This window comes from Cynocephalus volans, chromosome 2, assembly GCF_027409185.1.
Source record: "Cynocephalus volans isolate mCynVol1 chromosome 2, mCynVol1.pri, whole genome shotgun sequence".
Taxonomy (NCBI): Eukaryota; Metazoa; Chordata; class Mammalia; order Dermoptera; family Cynocephalidae; genus Cynocephalus; species Cynocephalus volans.
The window spans coordinates 216,290,771-216,317,055 of NC_084461.1; the positions used below are offsets into that span (position 1 = coordinate 216,290,771).

The 26,285-nt window shown below is 35.6% G+C and overlaps 1 protein-coding gene across 1 annotated transcript in view; it reads right to left on the reverse strand.

The window, feature by feature from the left end:
* ZPBP (zona pellucida binding protein) overlaps positions 1-26,285 on the reverse strand; it is a 126,863-nt gene that overhangs the window by 65,234 nt on the left and 35,344 nt on the right. Inside the window, exon 6 of the mRNA XM_063088162.1 lies at positions 18,727-18,803. Within this exon, the coding sequence (XP_062944232.1) occupies positions 18,727-18,803 (77 nt within the window). The remainder of the gene's footprint in view (positions 1-18,726; positions 18,804-26,285) is intronic.

Sequence of the window (26,285 nt, forward strand, 5' to 3'; positions counted from 1 at the left end):
AAGACAACTATGCCTAAAATTATTGGTGTTCTAGTACAGACAACAAATATGGTACATTATATACAAGATCACAGTCTAATATGGGCCCCAATATCTAATATAAGAAAACTAACACCTACCAGATGTTACAGATGTGTTACATCTAAAAGGTAAAGTCCTTTGTTTAACACCTATATTTGGGAATCTTTAAGAAAAGGGACTATTGTCACAAAATGAGGTTGGAATTCATTTTTTTTTTTTTTTTGTCTTTTTTGTGACTGGCCACACCAGGCTCAGCCAGTGAGCGCACGGGCCATCCCTATATAGGATCCGAACCCGCGGCGGGAGCGCTGCTGTGCTCCCAGAGCCGCACTCTCCCGAGTGCGCCACGGGGTCGGCCCTCATTTTTTTTTAAGGAGATGGAAACCTAAAGTATCTTGTATGAACTGGAAAGAAATGTGAATTTTCAAAAGACTGGTGATCTTGGTGCTCAAAGACCGAATGAGAGAGGTAGAGGTGTCTAGACCTTATAGTAGAATCTCCCAATGAAGTACTGTAGAAAACATTAATAGAAAACTTAAAAGTGTCTCTCTTATAATGGGAACATCGGAACAGGGATAATGTGCTCTCACATCAATGAATTAGGTAGGTCTATAAGACAAAGCTAAGTTTAAAAACAGAACCAAAGGGATGAGGAAGAAAGTAAGGTTTATATAGCAACTTGAATTCTATGAAAGTTGAAATCACTCCTAAGAAACATAATGAATTCTAAGACTTCAGAATAGAAAACTTTCATGTTGCAATGTAGGGATTATTTAAATCCTGAAGCAAAATAATCTACTCTTCACTCAGTGATGTTACTGAAGCGGTGGTTGTTCCACAAGAACTAAAACTGAACTAGGAAATTGGACTCTTGGAAGACATTGGTAAAGGGTCACAAAAAACATTTACATTGTGTAATTACAAAATAAAATTAAAAGAAAAGAAAATTGGACTCTTTAGAAGAGTCAAATTATAATTTATATTCTGAAATTATAAGAGATTCAAACTAGCATATTTTTTTTTAAAGTAATCTATTTCTCACTGAAAAAAGCAAGCAGGTATGATAGGGAGGAGCACGTATAAATGAGATTTAAAAACACAGGAAAAGATTTCCATTTCTAATCATGTGGTGTACTAGATATCATTAAAAAGCCTCCTACTAAAAATCACCTAATTGAACATAATGGAACAATGATCTTATTGAGTCATACTTCTACAATAAAAAGGGAGGGAGAGAAGGAAGGCAGGAAGGCAGGCAGGCAGAAAGGGAGGGGAAAAAAGAAATGGAGAGAGAGAAAGAAAGAAAAGAAGGAAGGAAAAGAGTGAGGGAAGGAAGGAAGGAAGGAGGGAAATATAGGAAGGAAAGAAAGGAGAGAGAGAGACAGAAAAAAAGAAAATGACATAAGGGCTAAAAACGAGGAGAAAATTACAAAACTAATGGCAGCTGTGTCCCTAATTCATTTGGTGCCAATCTCAGTATTCCAAGGTCTTACAATTTACAAGCCTAAAGACAACAGGAGAAAAGCCTTAAACCTGTAAAAAGACAGCAATACTCTACATAAAACAGTGGACCAGGAAAATGAATTGAATTATAAAGAGGAGAAAAGAAGAAAGCTTCCCTATCAAAGCTGGGGTGGGGGATGAAGAGGTGGGGGCTGGACTAGTAGGGGGAAAGTAAAAACTCCCCTGAGAATTCCTACACAATGTCTGCCTTCAAGTGGGTTTGGGGTCTTTATTATATCTTCTGTGTGGTACAAGAAATAGCAAGTCAAAAAATTAATACAAAAATTGGTTTTGCTTGAGAACAGCCATATGTTTGCTTTTTGCATTAGGCAAAAGCAAATAGAAAAACTCTATGAGACTCTGTAGAAACAACCTAGACCAAACTGCCTAACTACTGATCAAGGCCTAATACACATGACTTCATCAACCAGAATTAAGAAGTACATGAGGAAATGAAGAAGCAACCAAAGAGTCAACAAACAGCCAAATTAGACAATCAAGTAATTCAGATAATGGAATATGAGTTATTTAAAATGGAAAAATGATATAAAGTACACTTAAAAATATAGACATAAAAATAGAATGAAAACATTAGAAAGGAAAATTAAACCATGAAAAGAGAGAAAGCATATCTGAAAAAGAACCTATTTGAACTACAAATAATGAATAGAGTGAAATTAAAAATTTAGTGGACAGATTTAACAGCACATTAAGCCCAACTGAGGCCAGAATAAAGAAATGCAGTTAAGTATCTGAAGAAAATACTCGGAATGGAAAACGTAAATAAAAAAAAAAAAAAGTAAGACAGTATAAGAGAGATGGAGAAATCAATGAGAAAATCCAAAATATAGCAAATATATATTCAAGAAAGGTAAATGAGGAAAATTTAATTTTCAAAAATATTCTGGCTGAAAACTTTCCCGAACTGATTTGAGTGCTCAGAACTGGGAGGCACCATGAATTCTGGAAGAAGAAAAATGATAGGGCAAGGAAGGATTGATATGCAAGATGAAAAGAAAAGAAAAAGATAAAATTGTGGTTAAATCTAAACAGACACTGACATTTTGAAACAATCTTAATAACAAGTAGAAAAATGAAAAGAATAGAACTAAAATACTGGAAAACAAAACTATGAAGGATGAAAGCAGGGCATAAGAGTTAAAGGCGTTTGTATTTTTTTTAGGAGAATAAAATTAACTCTCAGGACCGTGGTCAAGAATATATGTTAAAATTTGAAGCAAAACAAATATAAGAACTTAAAAATATGTACAACATCCAAAGAGCAGAGAAAAATAAGGTAAAAAATTAATTCAATTAAATACAGGGAAGAAGCAAAAACGAAAGAATAGAAAACAAGGGTAAATAATATGTAATAGAATGGTGAAGACCAATCCACATACAGCAGTAATTATGATCTGTTCAGAATAAAGTAACTAGGAAGGTAGAATCAGTGCTAATAAGGCAAAATCAAAAGAAGACAAAATAAAAGGAGAAAGTCACAGAGAATAGATGTAACAAATAGAAAAGAAATGGCAACATGGTGGATTTAAATCTAAACAGGTTGATAATTAAATTAAACGCAACTGGTCTAAACATTACAATTAAAAGGCAAAGATTGTAAACTGGATTGAAGAGCAGTGCCCAACTATACTCTATAAACAATAAATGTGTTTATCTATATATGAACAACAACTAATTGTAAAATAAACATTAAAAATATTTACAACATTAAATAAAAAGTATTAGATATAAAACTAACAAAATATGTATAAGACCTGAACAAGGAAAAATCTAAACATTGCTCAGGAAAATTAAAGACCTAAATGAGTAGAAAGATATACCAAGTTTGTGGACAGGGTTTATAAATGTGTTATAAATGACAATTCTCACCAAATATATTTACAGATTCCATATACTCGGAATCAAAATTCCGGTGGACTTTTTGTAGAGTAATGACTTTTGTGGGGTATTAATTTGGAAATGAAAAGTAACTAAATTAGGCAAACAATTTTGAAAAATAACAACGTTGGACAATTTATAATACCTGATTGGCTTGCTATATAGCTACAGTAATCCAAACAGTGTAGTACTGGAATAAAGATGATATACAGATCAATGAAACAAAATAGAGTACATAAATAGACACATATGTATATGCTCAGTTGATTTTCAACAAAATCGTGAAGGTAATTCAATGAGAAAAGGATCGACTTTTCAAACAATGGTACTAGAACTGGAAATTCATAGGGGAAAAATAAACCTCAAACCTACTTTACAACATACAAAAACACTGACTTGCCTGTGGATCATAGAACTAAACATAAAAGCTATAACATCTAGATACCAACCTCAAAGAAAATCTTTACAAACTAAGGGTAGAGAAATATTTCTTAAACAGAGCACACATACACACATACATAAAAGAAAAAATACAAAACATTTAAATAAGAATTTTCAAAATTTTCCAAACTTTTGTGATGCCTTCTACTATACAACCAGAGAAACGGAGTTGATATAATTTTCCCTATTTCTCATGCTAAGTATAACTAAGAATGCTGGACATTATATACATTATGTACAAAGCAAACATAAGACAACTCAGAAACCCAACTTCATGGCTTGATAGGTTAGAAAACACCCAGTTCATGATGGGCAGCTCAGGTCACGTGGTAATTTAGTGGCCCATGGTCAAGCATTTAATTTCTACTAAGAACCAATAAGAATCCATGAGATGTCTCTCATAAGGAAAGTAGTTATCTGCAGATGATGGCAGGGCTTTGCTCCAAATTTTTAAATGCCTACAGTGTGATTTACTGATGGGGGCCTGCCAAAGGCTCCAAACAGCATCCCTATCAACTACTGATATTTTAAGCTCTATTAGATCTGTTAGATCATATGGCACAAGTGGCATAGCAGCATGCACATCAGCAAAAGCCTGTTATAAGGCCTTCTCTCATTCTGGGTCCCATCAAAACTATCAGCTTTTCAGGTGTCTCAGTAAATGCATTGCAGTGACACACCCAAATAAAGAGTGTGTTGCCTCTAAAAATCCAAATAAGCTCACTAGGCATTGTACCTCTTTTTTTGGTTGTAGGAAGGGCCAGATTCAACAACCGTAGAAGGAATATCTCAACATGCCCCACTCCTTAGAAATCTGAATGAGGTAGAAGGCCCTAAATTTGAGTCAGATTTATTTCCCACCCTCTGACACACAAAATATCTTACCAATAAGTCTACTGTAGTTGCTACTTCTAACCAGGTCCAATCAGAATAATGTCATCAATGTAATGGACCAGTGTAATGTCTTGTGGAAGGGAAAGGTGATCAAGATCCCTGCAAACTAAATTAAGACACAGAGCTAGAGAGCTGATACATCCCCAAGGCAGGACACTGAAGGTGTATTGCTGGCCTTGCCAGCTGAAAGCAAACTTCTTCAGGCAGGCCTTATGGACAGGGATGGAGAAAAAGGTATTTGCCAGATCAATAGCTTCAGAACACATACCAGCAAATGTGTTAATTTGCTCAAGCAATAAAACCATATCTGGTTCAGCAGATGCAATTGGAATCACCACTTGGTTAAGCTTATGGTAATCCACTGTCATTCTTCAAATTCCTTGCCCATCTTCTGCACACCCTGCATCTTTCAAGTTCTTATAGTGACATGAATCTCTACGATCTTCTCAATAACATGGTACAGTCATGCACTGCATAACAATTTTCAGTCAATGATAGACTGCATATACAATGATGGTACCATAAGATTATAATTTATAATTATAAATTCCTATGCCTAGTGACATCATAGCCATGTAATGTCACAGCACAATGCATCACTCACATGTCTGCAGTAATGCTGATGTAAACAAACCTACTGCACTGTCAGTAGTATAAAAGTATAGCACTATTATATACAGAACATAATACTTGATAATAAACAACTATGCTACTGGTTCACATATTTACTAAACCATGTCTTTTATCATTATTTTAGAGTGTACTCCTTCTGCCTATAAAAAAAAATAATGTCAACTGTAAAACGGTGTCAGGCAGATCTTTCAGGAGATATTCCAGAAGAAGGCATTGTTATCATAGATGACAGCTCCATATATGTGTTATTGCTCCTGAAGACCTGCCATTGGGAAAAAATGTGGAGGTGAAAGTGATATTGATGATCCTGACCCTGTGTAGCCCTAGGCTAATGTGTGTTTTTGTATCTTAGTTTTTAACAAATAAGTTTAAAAAATAAATAAAATTTAAAATTTTTTAAATAGAAAAAAAGCTTATAGAACAAGGATTTAAAGAAAGAAAACATTTTTGTACAGCTCTACAATGCATTTATGTTTTACAAAACTAAAAAAAGGTAAGTGTTCAGAGTTTCAGTCAAGATGGCAGAATAGACGGTCCCCAGTGTCACTCTCTTCCACAAATCAACGAATTTACAACTATAAAAATGTAACATCAGCCAAGCTGGGGCCACTGGAGCTCAGGTGAAGAAGAGGAGAGACCTACAGAATTCATGAAGGCAGGAGAAACCACCATGAGAGAAAGAGAAAACTGCTCTCAACGTTTTGGCCCATGGCTGCTTTAATGCTGGAGCACATGGAGCAGGAACCAGCAGAAGCCACAGCTGTGTCCTTTAGATGGAATCACTTGGAGGCGGAAGGGAGAAGAGGACTTTGGTGGCCCCCAGGACAGCAAGACCACTGACAGGGTTCCCGTGAACCCATGCAGGAGTGAGGAGCCAGAAGAGCTGAAAAAGGGGAGCCATTCAGAGGCCAGTGAGTCATCGCAAGGGACCGGCACAGGGCCCGTCTGATGGGAAGTGTTTGGGGCAAGGGTGGTGGGGGAGACAGGCCCACTGGGAGAGCACTGGGACACAGCAAGGACAGCTGATCTGCCCCTCAATCAGCACAGGACCACTCAGAGGAGACTGGTCAGGAATGCAGAATTGCATGGGGTGTAGTTTAATGAAAAAACTCGGGCCCAGATCAGAGTTTCTACACAACCCAGGTGCACCGAGTATCAGAGCTAGAAGTACCTATAAGGTAAACCATTAAACCCTGAGCTGCTCAAACAGTCTTCCCTAGGGAAACAGCAGCAAAGCAGCAATTTAGGTCAACCACACAGCTCAAGTACTGGTTCCCACAGGAAATTCCCCCATGTTAGAAGTAAGCAAAGGACAAAAAATTAGTTCTGGCCCAGGAATACTACCAATGCCTTGGGGCCCACCAGGAGACATGAGGCATGGAGCCAGGGGAAGGACTCCCGCCCATAACCAGGCACACCACTAGCACCTTGAGGCCTCACCCAGGAACCCGAGGATTGGAGCCAGGGATCAGACCCCCACTCCCACATTCAGGCACACCACCAATGCCTCGGGGCCTGTCTGGGGACCCAGGGCTAGCAGCTGGGGACCAGACTCCCTTCCCACAACCAGGCACACAGTGCCAGTACCTCGGGGCCCACCCAAGGACCTGGGGCATGGAGAAAGGGACCAGAACTCCCTCCCACAACCAGCTCACCACACCATTGCCACGGGGCCCACCCAGGAACATGAGGCATGGAGAAGGGGACTGGACCCCCCTCACACAACCAAGCACCCACACCAGTGCCTTGGGGCCTGCCCAGGAACCGAGGGTACAGAGCTGGGGACTGGACCCCCCCCCCCACAACCAGGCATACTGTGTCAGCACCTCAGGACCCACTCGGGGACCTGGGGTATGGATCTAGGGATCAGACACTCTCCACAACCAGGCACACCACCAGCACCAAGGAGCATGCCAAAAACATCTCCTCCATGTGGGTGACCCATCACAGCCACCACGATAACCATGGCTGCAGCGAAGGTGGCAAGACACCACAACCACCACACAGATGGTCTACCAGCCACTGTACTGCGTTAACACAAAGAGAGTCACCAGCAGAGATAAAGAAAGGAGGAGGATGTTTCCCTCCACAGAGCCCATTTCATAGTGATGGAAGAGGCATCTGCTCTATGATAGTATTGGGGGACCTGATCACACCTATCAGCATTGGACAGATGATTTGGGCAGCAAATCAACAGAATAACCATTATTCTTTCAGAGGGTGAGAAGAAATCTAGGGTGATTAGAAGGGGGAGAAGGGGACAAAGGGGATGGGGGATTGGACAAGGGGAATAAATAATATATATACTAGTAATTTTGATTTGATCAACATATCTCAATGTTGAACCCCCAAAATTTGTATAATCAATTTTGATTCAATAAATTTTCTTTTAATTTAAAAAAATTTTTTAAAAAGCTAAGTGCTTTACAAAAGAATCAAAAAGTTAAAAAAAAAAAATAACTTCATGAAGGAAAAAACTATAGTAAGCTAAGGTTAATTTATTATTGAAGAAATAATATTTTTCTTATTTCAGTCCAAGTATACAGGGTCTATAAAGTCTACAATAGTGTACAATAATGTCCTAGGCATCATATTCACTCACCATCACTCACTGACTCACCCAGAGCAACTTCAAGTTCTGCAAGCTTTGGTCATGGTAAGTGCCTTGTACAAGTGTGCCATTTTTTGTCTTTTACGCCATATTTTCACCGTACCCTTTCTACTTTTAGATATGTTTAGATATACAAATACTTGCCATTGGGTTACAATTGCCTGCAGTTTCCGCACAGTTACATGATGTACAGGATTGCAGCCTAGGAGCAATAGGCTATGCCATTTAGGCTTGTATAAGTACACTCTGTGATGTTCACACAATGACAAAGGAAAATTTCTTAAAATCTATCCCTCTTGTTAAGTGACACATGACTGTACTGCTTTTGATTTACTATTTTCCTAGGTAGAGGCAGTTTTAATGGCTTCACTTGACCTTTCTCACCATAAAAACCCTCACTCCCACAGGTCAAGGAACCAGTGTGGGGTTTCTGCCAGCTGCTAAGTATGTCTATTCCAATTATGCATTCTAGAACTGGGGAATTAACCACAGGGTGGGTTTGGGGAACCACTGGTCCAACTGTGAGATAAACCTGAGCTAAAATTCCATTGATCACCTGATCTCCATAAGCCCCTACTCTGACTGGAGGGCCACGGAGATGTTCTGGGTCTCCTGGAATCAATGTCAGTTCAAAACCAATGTCTAACGGTCCCTGAAAGGTCTGATTATTTCCTTTTCCCCAATGCACAGACGGCTAACTGTGGTAAACTTGTAAAAGATTGCAGGTCCCTTTGAGGAAAGCTAGGAGAAAGATATAAAGATATAAAATTTTGGTAGTGTACCAGGATCCTTCAGCAAAGGGGCCTGGCTTCCACTTCATTCAAGGTGTTCTGGGTTTGTAAACTGGCTAAAGTCTAGAAACTGATTGAGGGGCCGTTACTTTCTGTGTTTATGATTCAAGTTAAGTTTTTGTTCACTTGACCTAGAACTTTTCTGCTTATACAGAACAAATAAGAATTTAGTAGGCTTCCTATCTATTTCACTTCTAGGAATACCATGGTAAACTAGCCATACATTAACTAGCCATCATAGGTCTGCATGTCAGACTATTCTGATGGCTGTTTTGACTGCTGTCTGTTACTATAACTATGCCCACCTTGACTTTGGCTGTTGAGTCTGCCACCCTACAATCCAATTACTTCCATTGCAATTAGTTTTACCAATTCAGTGGCTGTAGTTCCCACTGTAAGGTCTGGTCTACAGAAAAGAGTAGTCACTCAGCTCTTCAAGGATGCTGGGGCTCCACTCCCAAATTTATTTCTCACCGTAGTAGTGAAAGGTATGTCTTCTTGACATTCCCAGTATGAGTAAGAAGATCTTAAATGACAAATCAACATTCCAATTTTCCTAAACTTTGAATACCTTCCTCTACATCACACCAAGGGAGACTGGGCATTTCTAATTCACTTTATAGTGGGTCATCTTTTAATTCATATTTCAGCCAACCAACCAGAGACCTTTCTAACTCTATGTGCTGTAACATTAAATGCAGAATGTCTGTGTAGTTAACCCCTATCAATACATTCAGCCTGATCCAACTTTATGTTCCTTCCACAATTATCCTACACCTCTAATATCCATTCCCACACATTTCCTGAATTTCTTCTGTATGAATTAGAAAACTCAAGTATTTCTTTTGGGGTGTAGTGCACCTCCTCATGGGTCATACTTTGTACCTCACCTTTAGGGGTCTGCTGGGACTTAAGTCCAGTTATAGGTCTGGAAGCAAAAGGGGGGTGTGAGTCCTGAGGAGAAGCACTGTTGTGTTGCATAGCCACTGCCTCACAGGAAGCCATTACAGTTTCCTCAGACAATGCAGCAGTAATCTCCTTAGAAACAGGTAGAAAGGTTGATACCACTCTTGCAGGAGAGGCCTCTACCACTGCAGGTGTGGACACTACTGCCACTGTGGATGGAAAGGCCACTTTCACTGCAGTTGGGGAGGCCACTTTTGCTGGGGATGGGGAGGCCACTTCCACTGGCAAAAAAGACTCATCAGAATTCAAGGGCTCAATGTCCTTAGCTTCATGAGGGTCTTCCCACATGTCACCATCCCAGCTTACAATATCCCATTCTGTCTCAAGCAATGCCCTCATTTTAACAGTAAACACCCTATGAGGCTGGGAGTTCAACTTGCTGTGTAGTTCAGCCAATCACAGGCCAATTGAGCTTCTGAATTTTATTTTCGGCAATTTCAGTCATGCAGGTACAGGAGATAAGGTTTCTCCCCCTTCAGGGCACACCTAGAAAAGCTTAAGTCATTTATGTGGCACTTGAGCTGGGAATTCGAATTCCTGAGCTCATCCTTTTCTCTCACCTCTGTGTCCAGACACATCAAGAGCAACCAATCAATGTCATTATATTCCTTAGTTTTCCAAAAATGTTTGAAAGAATTATATACAGAGTCATCTAGCTCCTTACTTCTTATAAGGGCTTGATTAGAAGTATCCAATGCAGATATTTTGCATATCTCTATAAACAGTTCACTCAATGGACTATCAGTAATCTCTTTAATACTGGAAATAGAGTCATAAGCATCTTTAAATCTAATTAGATTAGAGAGCCAATTCCAGAAACCCCAGAACCAATTCAGAAAACTCATCCTTATAATTCTTTTCCTCTAGAACCAAAAACTGTATTGGTCACGGCTCCCCAGAGAAACAGAATCAATAGGACATACATATATGTATATGTATGCATATATATGTGCATGTATGTATATATATCTCCTACTGTACACTGCACAACAACATTTTGGTCAACAACATCATATATATGATGGTGGTCCCATAAGATTATAAAAGAAATGAAAAATTCCTATTGCCTAGTGATGTTATATCTGTTATAATACTGTATTGCAACACATTACTCACATGTTTCTGGGGATACTGGCCAAGAACAGTAGGCTATACCATCTAGGTTTGTTGTAATATACTCTATGACATTTGCACAAGAATAACCTAATGACACATTTTTCCTTGAACATACCCCCATTGTTAAGTGATGCACGACTGTATGTATATGTATGTATACACACACACATATACATATGCATACAAGAGGGTAATTCAAAAGTTCATGGAAAGATACATATTATCTTTTAATTCTACTTTTCAACAAACTTTTTGAAGTACCATAATAAACCTACACATTGATATAAGGAGATTTATTATAGGAATTGGCTCACACAATTATGAAGTCCCTTAGCTATCCATCTGCAAGCTGGAGAACCAAGAAAGCCAGTGGTGTAAATTCCAGTCTGAGTCCCAAGGCCTGAGAACTGGAGGTGGGGTGGGGTTGTAGGTGTTGATGGTATAAATTCCAGTCCAAGTCAAAAGGCCCAAGAACCAGGAGCACTGATATTTGAGGGCAGAAGATGGATACCCCAGATCAAATTGAAGCAAATCTCCACTTCCTCCTCCCTCGTATTCTATTCAAGCAATCAATGGATTGGATGATGCCCACCCACATTGGTGAAGGCAATCTTCATACAGTCTACCAATTCAAATGCTAATCACTTCTAGAAATACTCTAGCAGACACAGCCAGAAATAATGTTTTAGCAGCTATCCGGGCTTCCTTTAGTAAAGTCAAATTGACACACAAAATTAACCATTACAGGACAATAGACTACCTTTCTCTTCATCAGATTTTAAAGCAAAATTATACCACCATCTGATGTGGTACTCAATGTACACAGAGGAAATACTTATGACAATTATATTTTTTCAAGTGGGGAAGGGGAACCCAGGAAGACACCTAAGCTGGAGAAATTGAAATGCGGGTCTGGGAATGCCAACATGACTTTTGTTAGCAGTGCAAAGTAATGGAAAGGACAGAGTACACACAGAGTGAGTTCCAGGGAACTGCAGAAGGTCAGCCTAAGTATTTAGCTCAGTACTCATCAGTACATGTGTGGAATCATCCCAAGACTTGAAAAGAACCACCCAGAAGAATAGAGATACAAGTGTCTAAAGATCATACCAAGGCAGAAATGCTACTAAACACCAACCAGACTAGAACACCTGAAAATTCACAGGCCTTAGAAAAATCCAACAGAAAGATCTTGTCTTAGTAGTGGAGAATAATTAGACCTAGCCTGAACATGCTGTTCAGATCCTACTTAAGAAGTCATGAAAGCAATACTTGAAAGGATAAAGCTCTTTTCCAACTAACTTAATTGTGTTCCAGAACAAAGCTCAAAAACATTTATAGAATACCAAAATTCCTAGTACCCAACAAGGTAAAATTCACAATGTTTGGGATAAAACATTTGATAAAGATGATTTAGGTGTTACCACAATATCTAAAACTAAGGATTAGAGGTATGTATGTTGTCATCCAGGCAAAAATGAAGTGAGTTGTTCTAAAGATAAGACAACTGAAATTATTTTAGGCCACTGTAACAGAATACCACAGTCTAGGTAATTTGTAAAGAAAAGAGATTTACTTGGCTAATAGTTCTAGAGGCTGGGAAGTCCAAGATCAAGGGGCCACATCTAATGAGAGCATTCTTGCTGTATCATTACATGGTGGAGGGTATCACATGGCGAAAGAGCAGGCTAGAAAGAGAGAAAATTGGGTCAAACTCATCCTTTTTATCAGGAACTGGTATTAGTCCGTTTCTGTTGTTTATAACAAAATACCTGAAACTGGATAATTTATAAAGAAATGAAATTTATTCCTTACAGTTTTGGAGGCTGGGAAGTCCAAGGTCCAGGTAACATATCTGGTAAGGGCTTCCTTCTTGGCAAGAACTTTCAACATGTTCCTGGGCAGCCAAGGTATGACGTGGCAAATGGGCTGAGCAAGAGAGAGCTAAGCTTCTCACTTGCTCTCCCTATAAAGCCATCATAACCATGCCCATGACCACCCATTAAATTATCAATGGATTAATCCATTAATGAGGATACAGTCCTCACAAGATAATCACCTCTTAAAGGCCCCACCTTTCAATTACCATAATATGATTTCCCACCCTCTTAACACTGTTACATGTAGACTAAATTTCCAATACATGAACCTTTGGGGGACACACCTAACCCATAGCAGAACCCATTCCTACAATAACTAACCCACTCCCATAATAATGGCATTAATCCATTCATGATGGCAGAGCCCTCATGACCTTATCACCTCTTAAAGGCTCTGTCTCTCAACACTGTTACAATGACAATTAAATTCCAATATCAGTTTTGGAGGAAACATTCAAACCATAGCATGAGGTGATAAAATTGCATAGAACTTGACATACATAAATGAATACACGTAAACTGGTCAAAGCTAAATGAGAGTCTTAGATTCTATCAAAGTCAATATTCCTAGTTGTGATATTGTATTATATGTATGCAAAACGCACAAGGAATCTCTGTTTTATTCTTATAACTATACATTTATCTAAAATGATCTCCATAATTTTCAACTAAACAATGTTGAAATTACTGATGTATAAATGTCCCTTTATTATTGTGGTAGTCTTAAAACATGGCCTCAAATTCTATGGCACACATCTCATAGAGTAATGGGTTTATATCCCCTCTCTCCGATTCAGATAGTTCTCTGGCTGCTTTGCCCAACAGAATGAAGTAGATGTGGTGCTGAATGTCCTAAGGTGCGAGGTCAGAAAAAGCCTTACAGTTTATGCCTTGGCTCCTTGAAATACTCACTCTCCTTGGCTCCTTGAAATACTTGCTCTCACTGAATGTGATGCTATATCTGAGAAACTAACCATCATACTGTGAGATGTTCAAGCCACATGTGTGTTTGAAAAACAAGGAGAGAATACAAAATACATAATCAAGGAGATTAAAAAATAGTAGAAATCATGGCTGCAATTTTCCTCAAACTAATGAAAAATGTAAAATGATTGATTCAATAACCACAAGCCAATTTCAGTCAGGATACATACAAAGAAGAACCAACTGAGGTACACCATAGTCACATTTCTGAAAATCCAAAATTAAAAAAAAAAAATTCTTTTAAGCAGACAAAGAAAAAAAACCACATTAAATATAGAGAAACAACAATTTGGGAATAATGGACTCCTTATCAGAAACCAAAAAGGCCAGAAGACAGTGGAACAAAATGTTTAGAATGCTGGAAATAGAAAACTGTCAAAGGGAATTCTCGAAGAAATAAAATAACCCTCATGAATGAAGAAGAAAAAATACAATTTCTAGATAAAAGAAAACTAATAGGATCCTTTGTCTGAAGATTGTAATTACAAGAAATGCTACCGGAGATTTTCTCTCCTGTAAAAAGGGAAAGGATACCAGATAGAAACTTCAACCTTTGGAAGAAATAAAGAGCAAAGAAAAAGGTAAATATATTAGTAAATATAAAACTGTATTTGTTCTTTTATAATCTTTAACATTCATATGGCTGTTCAAAGCAAATGTCTTAACGTTACAAATTGTAGTTTATCATGTACGTAGATATAATACATATGACAGCCAGTGCATGAAGGATGAGAGTGGTTTAAATAAATTTATAAAACCGCAATGTTTCTATGCTTCATGGGAAGGAATACAATATTAATTTTAAGTAAATTGTGAAAAATTAAAGACATATCATAATAACTAGAGGAACCATTAAAAAATAATGCAACGAATATATAGATACAATGATAATAGATAATTTAAAATGAAATTCTAAAAAATATACTCAGATTATGAAAGAGGGAATACAGAAGGGACAGAGTAACAACAAACAGAAAGGAAAAGAAAAAAAAATAGTAAAACGGTAGGCCCAAATACAGTCATATCAATAATTACATTAAATATCAGGAACTAAATCTCCAATTAAAGAGTAATTTATTCAAGAAACAAAAAGCCCCCTACGTAGATGGAAACATATGTTTCCTGCAAATAGTAAGCATAAAAAGACCAAAGAAACAATGTTAATTTCAGATAAAGGAAATATTGAGAAAAAGAGATAAATGGGACACTACAGAAGAATAAATGAATCAAACCAAAAAGAAAACAATTATAAATGGATATATTCCTAGCAATAATGCTTCAAATTACATGGAGTGAAACTTGAAAGAAAAAAAAGAAAGAATTCCACAAACACAGTTGGAGATTTTAACGTTATTTTTTTAGCAGATAATAGAACTAGACCAAAAAAGAAAAGGAAAAAAATAAGGTAAAAAACATAGAACAGGGGTTGACAAACTATAGCTCATTTGCTGGCCACCTGTTTTTGTAAACGAAGTCTTATCAGAACACAGCCCCAGCCATTAATTTATGTATTGTCTAAAGCTGCTACTGCCTACAATGGCAGAGTTGCATGATTGGACAGATATTGCGTGGCTCACAAAGTCTAAAATATTTATTTTTTAGACCTTTACAAGAAAACATTTGCCAACCCCCTGGCAGAGATTATCCGAACAACACTATCACTTACTTTTACTTAATTAAAAAACATCACATGCAACATCTACGGAATATTCATTCTTTTAAATGTACATAATACATTTCACAAAACTAGACAGTATGATGAATAAATTTAGAAGGGCTTAAAATATACAGGGTAAGTATGTCTTTGACCAAAATGGAATTAAATGAGAAACAGATAAGATATCAAGATAAATCTCCAATATCTGGAAACCTAACAACCCACTGTTATGTAATTCATGGATCAAAAAGAAAGAGGGAAATTAGAACACATTTTGAGAGAAAGAACACACACCATTCAACAATACCAGAAAAGAGATTACCGCTACAAATCTTACAGATACTAAAAGAATAATAATATTAGAACAACTTTATTCCAAAAAACTGGACAATTTAGATGCACTGTGTGAGTCTCTTGAGAAAGAAAACTTACTAAAACTGAACAAAATGAAAACGGAAATCCAAATATTCCCACACCTATTCAGGAAATATAATTTTTTATTGAAAGCCTGCCCACAAAGAACACTACAGGACCAGGTGTTTTCACTGCTGAATTCTATCAAACATCTTTTAAACTAATCATTAAAAATGTTTTCAGGAAATATAAAAGAAGGAAATATTTACTCACTCATTTTACAAGGCAGTATAACTCAAATATCAAAAACTGAGCAAGACATTACAAAAAGAAGATAACTCATGAACATAAACACAAAAATCTTTAATAAAACAATAATAAATCAAAATGAAAAAGAAGTAACACTGTCTTTATTTACAAATAAAATGATAGTTTGCATAGGAAATCCTAATTAACCTATAGAACAACTACTATATTGTACAAGTGAATTTAGCAAGGTGGCATGAGACAAGGTTAATAAGCAAACACCTATAAGAAATGAAAACAATTGGCAAGTATGTTTTTTAATATTCCATTTAAAGTAGTACTCCAAACCCCACAAAATACTAAGGAGTAAATTTAGTAAATAGCATACAAAACCTTTACACTGAAAAATGAAAAAAAAGGAAGAAAAAAAGAAAAGAAGGAAGAAAGGAGGAGGGGGGAGGAGGAGGAGGAGAAGAGGGAAGAGGAGGAGGGAGGGAGGGAGGGAGAGAGAGAGAGAGAAAGAGAGAGAGAGAGAGAAAAAGAAAGGAAGGAAGGAAGGAAGGAAGGAAGGAAGGAAGGAAGGAAGGAAGATGGATCATTTTCAGGAACTGGAAGATAGCTTGTTAAAATGTCATTTCGTACCAAACTGACCTATAGATTCAAGGCAACTCCAATCTTTACCCAAGAAGGCTTTTTTGAGAAAACTGACATGCTGATTCTAACCTTTTTTGGAAATGAAAAGGACCTAGAATATCCAGAACAATTTTAACAAAGAACCAAGATAAAGTACCCATACTACTGACATCAGACTTGCTACACACATACTATATAGCAAAAAGTGTGGTGGCACTGGCATAAGGATTGATGAACAGATCAATAAGAGAACAGTGGAAAGAAAATGGTGCATCTAAGAAGAAAAATATTTGGATCAACTCTTAGTAAAACTATATACCGCCAGTGGACCAAATATGCCAAAGTATATTTGGTCTTACTGCAGTTTGGGGATGATTTCAGTCACTTAAATCTTCCTAAAATTAAAGGACTCCATTTAGTAACATATAAGATGCTAATACAAGATGAAAAGGTCCTAAAGTTAACAGGCAAATGAAACCAACAATAAGGCAGATATATTAAATAATTTTTCAGATCTGTAAATGAACATACTGGAGTGCTTCTGAGAAAATACTCGTCTGGAAATTCCGAGGTTTTTTTTATTATTATGTCAAGTATTATACTGTTCTTATACTATCATCAAGCTAGAGAAGCACCAGCTGTCAATCTTTATTTTGCTATTACAAGTCATGTAAGACACTATTTTATGCTTAAAAAGAAAGAAAGATAAGCATATTGCTTTTCAAAAAAGTTTCCAAGAGACAGAAAAAGTCACAGGGAAGAATGTCTGTAGAAGAACCTAATATGAGAGTACCTCAAAAAGTTCATGGGAAAATAGAATTAAAAGATAGTATGGATCCTTCCCTGAACTTTTTGAAAACCCCTCATATAACCAGGTAATCAGGTCCAAAGGAACAAATGGACTTAATGAAATTGCAGACCTCTATTACTCAAAGCTTCATGGTTTAAATATTTTTTATTTCTATGTTTCCACTTAAAGCTTAGAAATTAAGTTGACTCTCAGTGTTAAAAATGACATAAGAAAGCTACAAATGGATATCACTATGAGACCATCTTCAGGGAAAATAACAATATGGGTAGATTCTTCCCCTATTCCTAATCCCTGTGCTTTAACACACATTCCCACACCATTACCAAAGAAATTATACTAGCTCATAGTCTGTGACTATTTACAAGTTTAAAGACTGGATAATGATTAATAATGATTAACAGTACTCATGGATTAAAAAATGAAAGAAGAAAAATAAGACTGATTGTTCTCTGTTTTTGGTGTCCCAAAACTTAAATCCTATTTCAAAAGTAAAGAAAAAATCTATCCCAGAGAAAAGAAGTAACCCATAAGGAAATTTTTAAGTAGAGATGTGAGATAATATACAGACTAATGACTTAAACTATATTTCAAGAGTCTTTCTGGGTGCAAATTAAGAAATAATATCTGGATCGATTTCACTGGGAAAAATAATGGATATTTATCTGTATGCAATTTAGTAGGATAATTTTACAAACATCATAATGTAAATGACTTTATATCCCAAATATTTACAAATATTACTTTTAAAAAAGTGTTTATGGTAAGTTAAATGTAATTAGATATAGGAAAATATTGTCACAAATTTATTGAGCATGAACAATATGTTAAGTATAATGTAAAAAAGAGAACTAAATTAAATTGCTGCTGGAAGTTACAGCATAATTTTCATCTTAAGCATAGACATAGTATGTTGTTTATAGAGCAGTATGAAAATAGTTAATAAACATTATAGTCCAAATTTGCTTATTATTTAGGATTGATAACAATAACACAGACAGAATTCTACCTGAATAATACTTATAAATAATTATCAATAGCAAATAAGGCCAAATAAATAAAAAATCATTCATTTAATCAATTATGAAATGCTAAATTTAAAAGCATTTTATAAAAATATAAATTCTATTGATTTATCACTTATTTTGGGGTGAAGTTTTATTTTTATTGTTGAAATCCCTAACTGTGGGGGTTCAATGTATTTATAAATAGCTAAGATACTTACTTTCATACTGGGCACATTCATTCAACTTATTTTTTTTTCTTTTTTCTGGCCTTACATAACATACCTTAGACAGTCTTCGGGAAGATTCACAACTACGGTCTGTACATGGCTTGGTTCCTTTTTCAGAGTCTAGAGATGAAACTGTAAGAATATATTTTATCATGAGTCTAATGTACTGTAATACAATATTTAAATTGACTTTTGAAAAATGAAACATTATTTGTCTAATATTTCTCTCCCATTAAAAAATCAAGCAATTTTTCCAATGCTAAATCACTCTTTTTAGCAAAAACCTTAAGCCAAAGATTTGTTTTATGTAAATCAAGAAAACCTCACTTCTACCATGAATTTCAAAAATTAATCAACACTATTGGTAATTAATGTTTGGCTATTGACTTCGTAAAATTTTAACAATAGAATTATTTCAACTTTTATAACATATATATGTTAAATGTATCTATAAAAGGGTGTGTGTGTGCATTCAATACTCTACTCATAAAATATAGTGGTTATCATCTGACCAACTCAATTCTTAATCTCTAGCTACAAAATGACAGAGTTAAGACAAACTACAATAACAATACTGGAAAGAAAATGAGGTTGGACCATGGTAGTGGCCATGGTAACTGAAATGATTTTTCATGCATGCACGCACCTGTTTATTTAACGAATAATTACCAGGTGCCTACTATGTGCCAGGTACCATTCTAGGTGTTTGGGATATATATGTGAACAAAATCAACAAAATCCCATTACATTTAGCAATGTGAAAATAGTTAATGTCTTCATGAGATCATCTGAGAAAAGTTCCCGTTGTACTACCAAGACTTAAAAATCAAAGGAATAAGAAACAAAAGATAACTTCAAGGATTTCCATTAATTAATCTTCTAAATTATAGCATCAATCTCATTACCACAAAGCTTGAAAACCTTCAGTTACTCCCCACTATTCATCAAGAAAGGGAATTGGATTTCTAGCTCTAGGTCTATCACTAATAAATACAGGCATATTGTTTAATATCTTCTTGAGACTTCCTCTCTCAACTCTGTAAAACCAGAGGCTAACTAATGTGATTTTTGTCATTCTTGCCAGCTGTTAAAAAACAATTAAAACCATAAATACTTCAGCCCAAAAAGCAAAGCTCTATATAATTTAATCACTAGCCATCTTGACAATATTATTTTCCCCATAATCCTACCAATATCCAACCCATTAGCCATTCTAGACTTGTTCCCAAATATGCCCTGTTTTCTGTATACATGACTTCAAGTTGATCATTTTCCACAGAATTTTTTTAAAACACCAATATTTTCCACAGACCAATTTAATTGTTTATCTCCTTAATAACATCTTCCCTTCCTTAGAACCCACAGAGCACCTGGTAACTTTTCTGTAGTACTTAATAACCTGTACTATTGTTACATAAATAGTTACTTTTTACTAGAATATGGCCTTCTTGAAGAAAAATACTCCACATTACCAGCATTTGTCTAATATGCTACATAAAATGTGTTTGATGGATGTGCTGATATGAAGATAGTAACATTGACCACAAAACTACTAATACATGCAGAGTACACTTCTAGAATACTTGGAAATGTTATTTTGTTGTTTCAACATACTTCTTGCATATCTTTCCAAACCCATACACGTTATTAAACTTCACTGCTGTCATGTGAATTGATACTATAAAGTACTATAAAATATCACATACAAGACAATATAATCCATCCTAGTGATTTTATAAACACAGTTACTCAGACAAAACAGTTCATCTGAGGAAGACTTACAAGTAGGGTCACAGGTTTGGGATAAAACAAAGTTTTATTTACGGCCTATTTTTGCCTTAAAGCCTTTTAAAATGAGGTTATCTTAAATTTAGGCCAAGAAAAAGTTAAATCTGTAAATTTATACATCAGAAATACACAATGGAATTATAAAACCACTAGCAAAATGTAGCTAGGCTATTCAAATGTTATTCACCAAAGGAACAGCTTTTGAAAGTACTATCCATAAAGTAACTCAGAGGGTGGCAGACCTGAGTCCACTCATGTATCATAATACAATTATTAGATCACCATGATGTACAATTTTTTTAATTTTTGAGCATTTATAAATGTTTAAGGCAAATTAAAGAATTCATTAAAATCTACTAATACCCCTGGAACTAAAGCAAAACTGTCAGAAACCACAACACAGAATCGAAAGAAACAAAACAGGGTCTTTCTTGTCTGTCTTTTCAGAATAAGTACAGATGATTATTCGAGTGACAAACATCTAAGGTACTGATTAGGTTCAAATCCAGTACTAATGGTGGTAACAGCCAACAGGCAGTGTATTCCTCCCCACCATATTAGGCAAACCACACAACACTCATGCTCTCTGAATCAGCTATCTCTTCCCAATCTTCTGCTTCCTAGTATATCCCCTTTATTTAGGTTAGCTGACGAACCTTATCCTGTATGAAATTAACTAGCCTTTCTAAAGACAAGCCTTCTAGAAGATTAAAAAATGAAGAAGACAGTAAGGACACCAGCAAAAATGGTGGCAAATGAAACTCCAAGCCATATCTTTCAACAGAAACACTGAAAAAATGATCAAAAGTTGTCAGAATCAACTTTTTTCATAACTCCGGAAAATAGCCAAATGTTTACAACAACCACATTAATGCTAAATTAACAGAGGGCAACTTAAATACAACATTTAAAGAAATCTCTGTCAAATCACTAGGTGACCACAAAAGTTAGTTAAAGAAACTTCAAAGGTTAAAAATTTTACAAAGATTAAAGTTAGTGGAAAACAGACGTCAGAGATCACACATGACAAAGGATAAAAAGTCTTAATAAAAGTAGTTTAGAAAAGTCACTAAGCAAACAACTACAACCCACACAAGCAACAACAAAAAAAACTGAAGAGCTAGAAATATATGATTCCAAAAGTATACACATTAAAATATTCAAAGATTTAAAGTTTTCAACAAAAAAACGATAAGGCATGCAAAGAAACAATATGTGGCCCATTCACAAGGGAAAAGAGAATAACAGAAATTGTCCCTGAGGAAGCACAGCCATTGCACATATTAGACAAAAACTCAAGTCAACTGTGTTAAATACACTCAAAGAGCTAAAGAAAATCATGGATGATGAACTAAATAAAATCAGGAAAATGATGTCTTAACAAAGAGAATATCATTCAAGTGAAAGAAATTATAAAAAGTAACCTGATAAAAATTCTGAAACAGAAAATCACAACTGGAATGTAGTATATTAATTAAAAAAAGACATAAGACATATAGAAAACAAACAGCAAAAGTGCAAAAGTAAGTCCTTATTTATTTATAATTTCAAATGTAAATGGTTTGAAGTAAAGGCTCCAGTTAAATGGCAGAGGTCAACAACATAATGGATAAAAATATAGGATCTATTTATTGTCTATAAGAGATTCATTTTAGATGCAAAGAAAAAACTAGGTTAAAAGTAAAAGGATGGAAAAAGATACCTCATGCAAATAGTCACCAAAAGAGAGCTATGGTGGCTATACAAATATCAGACAAAATAGACTTTAAGTCAACAATCATTACAAGGAAGAAATTATATTTTGATAAAAGGCCAACCCACAAAGAAGATATAACATTTAAAAGCATATATACCTCTAACAACAGAACCCCAAAATATGTGAAGCAAAAATTAACATAACTAAAGGAAAAAATCATTTTCCAATAATAGCTGAAGACATCAATACCCCACTTTCAATAATAAATATAAAAACTAGACAGAAGAAGATTGAGAAGGAAATAGAAGACTTGAACAATACTAGACCTATAAGTTATACACAGAGCACTCCACTCAAAAATAGGAGAACACACATACTCCTCAAGTGCACATGGAACATTCCTCAGAATAGACCACATGCATAGCTACAAAAAAAAATGTCGATAAGTATAAAGGATTAAAATCACACAAAGTATCTTCTATGACTATAAAAGAATAAAACTAGAAATTGATAACAGAAGGAAAACTAGAAAGTCTACAGATATGTGGAAATTAAACAACATATTCTTAAACAACCGATAGATAAAATAATAATCACAAGAGAAATTAGAAAATACCTAGAGATGATATAACAACCACAATTACTCGAAGTTGATACGACAAGCAAACAGAAAGGACATTATCGGGGGGGAGGGGGGAGGGAGAAGGGAGGGAGGTTTTGGTGATGGGGAGCAATAATCAGCCACAATGTATATCGACAAAATAAAATTAAAAAAAAAAAAAAAGAAAATGCCTAGAGATGAATGAAAATTGAAATACAACACACCAAAAATTATGGGTTACAGTTAAAGCAGTACTCAGAGTGAAATTTATAGTTGTAAACAGCTATTAAAATCTCAATTAGGGCCGGCCCATGGCTCACTCGGGAGAGTGTGGTGCTGATAACACCAAGGCCACGGGTTCGGATCCCATATAGGGATGGCCGGTTAGCTCACTTGGTGAGCACGGTGCTGACAACACCAAGCAAAGGGTTAAGATCCCCTTACCGGTCATCTTTAAAAAAAAAAAAAAAAAAAAAAAAAATCTCAATTAAATTACTTAACTTCACACCTTAAGAAACTAGAAAGAGAAGAATAAATTAGGCCCAACAAAAGGCTAGCAAAAAAGGAAATAATAAAGAGTAGAAAAGACATTAACAAAACAGAGAATAAAACAAACAATACAGAAAATCAAGGAAAACAGAATAAAAATAAAATTGACAACTATCTAGATAGACAAAGATAAAAAAGAGAAATCAAAAGGACCTTACTACCTACCTTTCAGAAATAAAAAGGATTATAAGAGAATACTATGAACAAGTGTATTCCAAAAAATTAGATAACCTAAATGAAATGGACAAACTGCTGGAAACACACAACTATCGAAACAGACACAAAAAAGAAACAAATAATATGAACAAACCTATAATTAAGGACATTGAATTGTAATCAACAACCTCCCAACAAACAAAAGCCCAATGGCTTCAATGGTGAATTCTACCAAAAAGTCAAAGAACAATTAAATGAAATTCATCTCCATTCCTTCCAAAAGAATAGAAAAGAAGACACTTCCTAACTCATTTCATGAAGCTAGCATTACCCTGACACTAAAGCCAGACAATGATATCACTACAGTCCAATAACCATTATGAATGCAAAAATTCTCAATAAAAAAAAAAAAAAACCAATTCTAGCAGCATATTAAAGGGGTATACAACATGGCCAAGTGGGATATATCCCAGAAATGCAAGGGTGGTTCAACATACGACAATCAAAAAATATAATACAGTACATTAATAGAAGAAAGGGGGTAAAATATGATCATCTTAAGAAGCATCTGACAAAATCAAACACCTTTTCATGATAAAAATACTCGACAAACTAGGAATTTAAGGGAATTTTCTCAACCTGATAAAGAGCCTTTATGAAAAACCCATAGAGAACATTATGCTCAACAATGAAAGACTGAAAGCTTTTCCTCTAAGATCAAGAGCAAGACAAACTGCCCACTTTTGCCACTTCTACTAAACATTGTATTGGAAGTTCTAGAACAATTTGCCAAGGAAAGATGTAAATTTATCCAAGGTGGAAAGAAATAACTAAAACTATTGCTACCCATAGGTGACATAATCTATATAAAAACTACTAAAGATTCCACAAAAATAAAACTAAACAAACTATTAGAACTAATAAATTCAACAGAGATGCAGGATACACATAAATATTAACCTATATATACTTGTAATGAACAATGTTAAAAGGAAATTTTAAAAAATAATTCTACTTACAATTAGCATCAGAAATAATACAATACCTAGGAATAAATTTGCCCAGAGATACAAGACTTACACATTGAAAACTAAAAAACACTGCTGAAAGAAACTTTAAAAATTCTAAATAAATGGAAAGATCCTGTGTTCATGGATTGGAATACTTAATATTACTAAGGTGGCAATAATATCCAAAACTATATACAGATTCAATGCAACCCCTATTAAAACTCCAATGGCCTTTTTTGGCAGAAGTGGGGAAGCAGATGCTAAAAATGACATGTTATTGCAATAAACCTTAAATTGCCAAAACAATGTTCAAAAGGAAAAACAAAATTGAAGGACTCTCACTTCCCTATTTCAAACCTTACTACAAAGCTACAGTGATCAAAATGGTGTAGTACTGACATAGGATAGAAACACAGAAAAATGGAATAGAATTGAGAGTCCAGAAATAAATATGTATGGCTCACTGACTTTCAACTAGGATTACAAAACCATTCAATGTGGAAAGAAAAATCTCTTCAACAAATGGTCCTTGGGCAATGGGATAGTCACATGCAAAAGTATGAGATTAGAATACACCTCACACTATATACAAAAATTAGCTCAAAATTAATCTTGGACCTAAATGTAGGAGCTAAAACTACAAAAGGGTAAATCTTGATGACTTTAGATTTGACAATATATTCTTAGATACAACACCAAAAGCATAAGAAACAAAACAAAAAATAGATGAATTGGACTTCATCAAAATTAAAATCAACTGTGCATCAAAGGACACTATCAAGAAAGTGAGAAGACAATCTAGAAAATGGAAAAATAGAGCCCAGTACCCAGGGAGTCCTGGGAGACGGGCAGGCCGTGGGCCCTAGCCCCACCCCTGCCACCACACACACCCAGGCCAGCAATGGAAGCCAACTAAATGCCTGGGAGTCCTAGGAAATTGGGGGCATGGGTCCTAGCCCTGCCCTCGCCCTTGCAACACATCCAGGCCAGTGACAGAAGACAGCCGGATGCCCGGGATCCTGAGAGACAGGGGTTGGGACAGCCCCACCCCCACCCACAAACCATATGCTAGAAAATACTTACTAACCACATGTATTTCTTTGGGTGTTTGACTTATCTGCTTATGTCCTTCACCAAATTTCAGCTTAGATTTCTCTAATTCTTGTGGGGTGGGGGGGCTGGCCACTACAGGGATTTGAACCCATGACCAATAAGGCTGTGCTCTAACCAACAGAGCTAATCTAATTTATTTTTAAGAGTTATTTTTGCAATGAGGTTATTAATCTTTATGTGTTTAGAAAAAAAAGTAGAAAATAGAATAATGGTTATCAGAAGCTGATACAGGTAGGGGTGGGGGTGAAGACAAGGGGTGAACTAATGAGGACAAAACTATGCTATCTACCCTAAAAGAATCATTGTGCAAATATGCATGTTTTGAAATAACACATTGTAGCCCACAAAAATAAATATAAATAAACTCGAATTAAAAAAAAATTTTTAAAGGAAAAATATATTTGCATATCATATATGTAATAAGGATCTAGGATCCAGAACATATTGAAAACTCTTACAACTCAACCACAAAAAGGCATAAAACTCAATTTAAAACTGAGCAAAGGACTTGAATAAACGTTTCTCCAGAGAAGATATTCAAATAGCCAATAAGCACATGAAAAGATGCTCAACAACATCAGTCATCAGGGAAATGCAAATCAAGCCAACAATGGCTAATTTCTGCTGGAAATCATCTCTATGGGTTCAAGCACACTATCAGGTTTCCTAAAGACTTGTCCACCTATTAAACAGAACGAGGA